Source organism: Sinocyclocheilus rhinocerous, unplaced genomic scaffold (assembly GCF_001515625.1).
Source record: "Sinocyclocheilus rhinocerous isolate Xijiao unplaced genomic scaffold, SAMN03320098_v1.1 scaffold166, whole genome shotgun sequence".
Lineage (NCBI taxonomy): Eukaryota > Metazoa > Chordata > Actinopteri > Cypriniformes > Cyprinidae > Sinocyclocheilus > Sinocyclocheilus rhinocerous.
Genome location: NW_015633186.1, coordinates 120,575 through 127,471, shown reverse-complemented (window position 1 = coordinate 127,471; position 6,897 = coordinate 120,575). Strand labels below are relative to the sequence as shown.

Below are 6,897 nucleotides of genomic sequence, written 5' to 3'. Positions count from 1 at the left end.
ACACATCTGGGGAGGCACATCAAGTGGTTTACCAATGCAAGGATGATCAGCTGTCCTTCCTATCTACCTAAAACTGTTTAGTCGTCTTCCATTATGGACATAACAGTTATAACTGTGACCTTTATTGCCTACCACCTGTAAACCGTAAGTGTCTTAAGGACAGTTCCACGTACTCGCTGTCTGAATAACCATGGAATTGAAACCGTAATAATTAGTAACTTACAATGTTTTTATTAAATTGTGATCACATTCAATTTAAAATGTTTAATGACATGACACCCATATCTGGTAATTGCCTAAGAAGACGGGTTTATGATGTGCATAGTGAATTGAGTGCACTAATATTATGATACTTGTAGCCTTACCCTGGAGTTGGTTCGTCCTCCGCCTATGGATGTTTTCCCACTGATCCACCAAGACATTTGCAAGTTCTTGAACACATCTGGGGAGGCACATCAAGTGGTTTACCAATGCAAGGATGATCAGCTGTCCTTCCTATCTACCTAAAACTGTTTAGTCGTCTTCCATTATGGACATAACAGTTATAACTGTGACCTTTATTGCCTACCACCTGTAAACCGTAAGTGTCTTAAGGACAGTTCCATGGGTGCATGTGTAATAAGATTTTTTAGTTCATTGTACAAGTATAAAAATTATTGTTTAAACCCTCTCCAATAAATCTGATCTGTAAGCTATCTGGATTTGGATACTGTATCTTTAAAATAGCCTACAGTATCCTGAAAAAGGGACTTTTTTTTGTTATTGCTGAATATGCATGTAATATTTTCACATTGCAATCGAAATTAACTAGCTTTATTATCATAAAAAGAAGGGAATGAAGAAATAAAAATAAAAAAAGCGACGTTGTGAGACTGCTGCACTCTAGTGGCTGTAAATCACGTGAAAGATCCAAATGAAATGTGATTTAGGTTTTGCCACAAGAGGACAGTAACCTTGCGTAACCTCCACAGCTGCATTGCCTTGAGTGCATACAACGTTTATTAATAGTTTTATTATTAATTCCAAGAACACTTTTTTATAGTGCGCATGCTGTTAATGAATACTGATATGTAACAATAACTATAGCCTATATTTTAACAGTGCTGTTGTGTTGTAGTTCATAAGGAGGCATCAAAATATGAAGAGCTTTGAGGACTGAATAACAATATTTATATAAAAATCAATTGTTAGATGTGTATTTAAAGTTATTGTTTTTGTCATCTCTGCAGTCTTTTTTTGTAATCTTAATTTTTGGCAGGTAACACCAGACAAAGAAATAGCTCTTCTCAGTCTCTTCGACTGCTTCCATAATTCACCCACAAGATGGAGACTCTTGTTTATGTCTTTTGTTTCTTATGGTATTTTTTATCCTTGCTATTCTGATGTTTTAATGCTAGGAACTGGGGAAAGATTCATCTCACATATCGAAATACTGTGTATGCAAGATAACTGAAATGCGAATGAATTGTAAAGCCATGTTATAGAATGAAAATGAATTTAAATAGCATTTAATTTAATATCCAACAATGAAGAGACATGGTTTGAAATTCACCCAATCTGGCAAACAATAATTCACTTTTTTTTTTTTCTAGCCAAGGCAGATATTAACAATGGTTAGGGAGTAACTCAGCCTCCTCATTGGGTTTATTAGTAGTTGTTTATTTGTAAAAACAACTTGATAATGATTCCAAAAAAGGCAGTTTGTGCCAGATGAATTATCAAATACATTTGTCTCCTTTTAAACCTGCATAGTGCCATGTTGTTGCTCATAAATAAATGTGGAATTCAATGCCAGATGTTGCCCAGTCCGGCCAATTCTTAAGGTTTTTCTGTGTTAGTTGCAGAAACAATAGTGCGGGTGCTCTTATGGAGAAGGGGACAGATGGGGTCCCCTCTTCAAACAATGTGTGTAGAGTGGGGGAGGGTGTTATGCATTGAAAGTCATCCTCGACCAGATATCACCCTTTCACCAGTGTGACAGAGGGGGGAAAACTGCACGGGTTTATGTGAAAGCTCATAAACCCATATTGCAGGAATGGAGAGCTTTAGCCACCGCCATCTGTCTGAAATTAATATTTGCATGCAATGCGTTGGCAAACAGAACCTGATTTTTGTTTTGCTACAAGCTTTCATGGTATGTAAATATGGACTAATGAAGTCTATTATTTTTGTCAGATTGGGTGCATATATATGGTGTATTTATTCTACACGGAAAATAAATACAAAAATGAAAAAAAAAGAGTTAAATATTACAAATATGTAATATATGTAAATTGTTTATATAATATTATATTTTACATAATAAATTCTGAAAATAACAATTTGTTTGTTTGTTTTGCAAGAATGAGTATAGAATAAACTAAATATTTGCATTTTATTCAGTTTATGCAGGTTCTCTGAGGTAATTTTTTATCCACAGCATCTACTTGTATCAGTTAAATGTTACACCGATAAACACCAGATAAAAAATATATATTGTATGTGAAGATGCTAAATAATTCTAATCTGACTATTTCCCCAATCCCACACTATCAGGCCTGTATTTGATTGCAGATCCATGGAAGCATACTCCATTTTTAAGCAATAGCATCATGTATCATAATTCTCACATTACTGAAGCTTTTGTGGTCTAAATAAAATAATCACCCATTTTATTTCATGAGTAATGAGCTTTTCTAGAATGCGACGGGTAGAATAAACAATGCAACTGACTTTGATTGTTTCACATTGATTGCATTTCATGGATGGCTGGACTCAAAGAAAACAAGTGTTTTATAGACATTTATTTTGCTCAATTTTCCCCCAGTAAATAGGAGCCAAATGTCTCAGTATCGGTTTGCCACATCAAACTGAGCATAGGCCTATGTATTTCGGATGACACTGGCGCACTGCTGAGTTTTTCCACAGAAATGTGAATTGCGTGAGGTGGCTCTTTGTGTGCATGCAGTAGACGGCGCAGCATCACCTTGATGCGAATCTGGAATAAGAGAAGTGCTCGCCTCTGGCCCTGTTTTGACACAGGAGGAGTGTGTGTGACAAGAGGATACAGAGAGTCTTAATGGGCACTGAGGACACTGTACTGTAAAAAAAATTTTCACTATAGAACAACATCTTTGCGTCCATCCATTTAATATGTATTTATATTCAATTTAAAAGTATTTTAAACAATTAAGTTTTTATTAGTAATTTAAATACAGTTTTAAGTTAAAATACTGCATTAATCATCAACATTATCATCATCATCATCTTAAATTAAATTGTTAAATGTAATACTACTACTACTTCTTATAATAAAAGTAAAATTACTTGGGCTGCAAAATGATTGATCGCAATTAATTGCATTCAAAATAAAGCATTTGTTTACATACTATATGTGTGTGTACTATGTATATTTATTATGTATATATAAATACACACACATATATGTATATATTTAGAAAAAATATGTAAAATTTATATATAAAATATTTATATACACACATATATATGTGTGTATTTATATATACATAATAAATATACACAGTACACACACACATATAGTATGTAAACAAACTTTTATTTTGAATGCGATTAATCACGATTAATGGTTTTGCAGGCCTAAAAATTACATAAATGTTATTGTTTATGTAATTGTTTGTATTTAATTTACTTATTATTACTGTATTATTATTATTATTATTATTAAATAACAATAATACAATTACAAAATGCATAATAATAAATAATAAAATTACAGTAATGTTATTATTGTTTAATTTGTCAATTATTAATATTACTGCATTAATAATAATAATAATGATGATAATAATAAATTAAATTGTTAAATGTAATACTACTTCTACTACTAATAATAGTAAAAATAAAATGATATAAATTAAATGTTGTTTAATTTTGTATGTAATTGTAATTATATTGTATTTATATGATTATGATTATTATTATTAAGTAATAATAAAATGGCATAAAAATGAAAAAAAAAAAAAATAATAATTTGCCATTTTATATGAATATTATTGCATTAATAATAATAAATTAATTAAATGTACTACTACTACTACTACTACTACTACTAAAATTATATAAATTAAATCGTATTATTGTTTATTTTGTATGTAATTGTAATTTATAGTATTAAGTAATAATAAAAGGCATAAAAATTAAAATAAATAAATAAATAAATGTACTACTACTTCTATTAATAAATAAATAAAATGACAAAAATTTACAATACAATAATAATAATAATAAATAAAAGTACAAATCACATAACAATAATAATCATTATAATAATATTATAATTATTATTGCCTAATAATAAAAATATACTGTCGTATAATTCTGGATTAGACAGAGACGAGCTGCGCATTTTTATTTTTTACATCCCTGCGCCTATTTTACAATGATGCTCTCGCATTTTCATCACCGCCGCCACCTCCTGTATTGTCATGTGACAAGCAGGATTTATACATCGCTTTGCCGGAGAAAAATCAAACCTCGACCAATCACAGTTCGAGGTGGGCGTGTCTGCTTCTCCACATTTGACAGCCGCGGTCTCGGCTCCACATGACGTCACCCACTGCCCTGAGCTCCAGCAGAAACGCGCAAAGATGCTCTGAAAGCAAGACTGCAGCATCTCCGAGTCAGAGCCTACAAAAACATCGCATCTCCTCCAAGCGCTCGTCCATCCAGCTCTATCTGCAGGGTTTGGCCTGCATGCGGGATCCGCTGTTTTTGTCTCTCGCATCTTGTACATTTCCCGTTGCTATTTATTATCCGCGCACATCTTCCCAGTTTTTAGCAGTGAATCTTTTGAGTTCTGCTGACCACTGAGGTCATACATTGTTTCCAGCAGGAGAGCGCCATCGCAAGCCACGAGTGAGGACGTTTCCCCACATCACTTCTTATTAATATCAGTGCAGCCTGAGCATAATCGAGCTACTGGATATCGATGCGTCTTTCGTTCTGTATCTAGGCTGCTACGGAGGATCGACGCACCCCAAACATTCATCGTGGTTTCACATTTAGAAACGACCATATCTGCGTATCGCGTCTAGGGAGAACGAGAGCGAGCCTAAAGCTTCTTTATAAAAAATGATGGCCGGTGGGGCAGTGCAGCAAAACGGGATTTTCTCCAATCCGCATCATCACAATCAGCAGCCGCACATGGAGTCTGATCCCCCCGATTCCCGCAAAAGACCCCTGGAGACCCCAACGGAGGCCAGCAGCACCAAACGCACAAACACAGGAGGTAAGACCCAAACGTTATCTAGATAGGCAACTCACTTGCCAATGAATTAGCGACTCTTCCCAAAGACAAGTGCTTTGATGTAAATCCACGAAAGTGTAGCCTAATCGTTCATGGCAGGTTCATTTTCGCTTTCCACGGAGCGTCTCACCATCTAACGCGGTCATGCTTCACCAGACATGTGCATCTGGGATTATATTCATATTTACAGTTCGCGTCCATTTTAAGTGGCCCAGAATTGGTGGTTGCGTCTAGTCTTACGCACCTACGATAGTCGTTTATCAAACACATCCTCAGTATTCCTAAATTAACGGCTTATGTATGGAATAAAGCGGCTGTGTATTCCTAAATATATATAGGCTAATATTATGAGCGCGTACCAAAACATTAAAAAACATGGCTCGTTGCGTTTACGCATCCTTGCTATCACCGCAGATGACCTTGCGTTATGATCTTGTGCTTTGAATCTAACGTATAATCTTTTATTTTGAAATTTGGCCCTGAAAAATAAAGTTATGAATGATAAACGATTAGAATATTTTTTATGAGATGTATAATGATAGTGTTAAAAATTATTATACCACTTGCACTTTAAGATTTACTATAACATGATACTCAAAAATTAAGTAAAAGCCTGAAATGTTCTGTATGCGTGCTTCACCTGCATCACTGATATTCGACATTTCTGTGCTCCGACGTGCACTATACCTTCAATTTTTTTTTACTGTAGTCTATTGTTTATACTGGACCCATGCTTGTTTGTTTATTATGCATTCCGGCAGATGCAGAAGTCTCGTGTGCACTACAATTGTCTGCTAAACTGTTAGGCTAGTCATGTAATTAATCAGTTAAAAACAAAATATGCATGTATTCCTTAACCTTTAAGTGTTTTAGCCGATTGGTAGATCTTAGTTTGGTAGCAGGTTAATCATGTAAAACCATTATTTTTCTGATCTGTGATGGTTAAATTCCCACCTTTAGTGTCATTTTGCAGGATACCATCTTATTTGGGTCTTTTTGAACTTCCTCACATTAAAGGTAGAGAAGAAGAAACATCTTCATATTAGAAATATTAGCCTAGGCAATATATCTGCGGTCAATATTTATATTCAATAAAGGTCAGAATTAAAATAGAAGTGCAAGAACAATTTATTTCACCTGCTAAAGGTTTTTTCCAGTAAAATAAGTGTTTGTAGTTACAGTTAAAGGGTTAATCATGGAGCATAAATGAAGTGATTGGCGGATGTTTACATGTGAAAGAATCGATGCAGAAAGCGTTATGAATTGTCAGTCAGAAGAAGCATGCTGGACTCGTGGGAGGCATAACCTGCAGATCCATTTTCTCAAATGAAAAGACTTTGATGCTTAAGAGATCTGGGCTTCACCGGAATTTGTTTGCCAAGAGGAATTATTCTATGGGGTTTCCAGAGTTATGGAAGGGAATCTGGAAATTTTAATATTGTCATTTCCAGGCCTGAAAATGTCAAAGAAATTCGTAAAATCTTGAAATGTCATGGAAAGATGGAATTTTCTATTGGTAATACACAATTTTCTGTTGTTATGTTTAGCTATTAAATTATATAATTGCTCTCTGTGCATGCAATCTCTATAAAATGATTGAAACCCTTAGCCAGTTAAGTAGTGTAAAATTT

General features: G+C 34.2%; 1 protein-coding gene across 2 annotated transcripts in view; it reads left to right on the top strand.

The window, feature by feature from the left end:
* The first annotated feature begins 4,582 nt into the window (after positions 1-4,582).
* The window catches only part of LOC107743627 (RNA-binding protein Nova-1-like), a 54,853-nt gene continuing 52,538 nt past the window's right edge, over positions 4,583-6,897 (top strand). For both annotated transcript variants that reach the window (XM_016556960.1, XM_016556959.1), the window contains exon 1: positions 4,583-5,248. In XM_016556960.1, the coding sequence (XP_016412446.1) occupies positions 5,092-5,248 (157 nt within the window). In that variant the 5' untranslated portion in view covers positions 4,583-5,091. The remainder of the gene's footprint in view (positions 5,249-6,897) is intronic.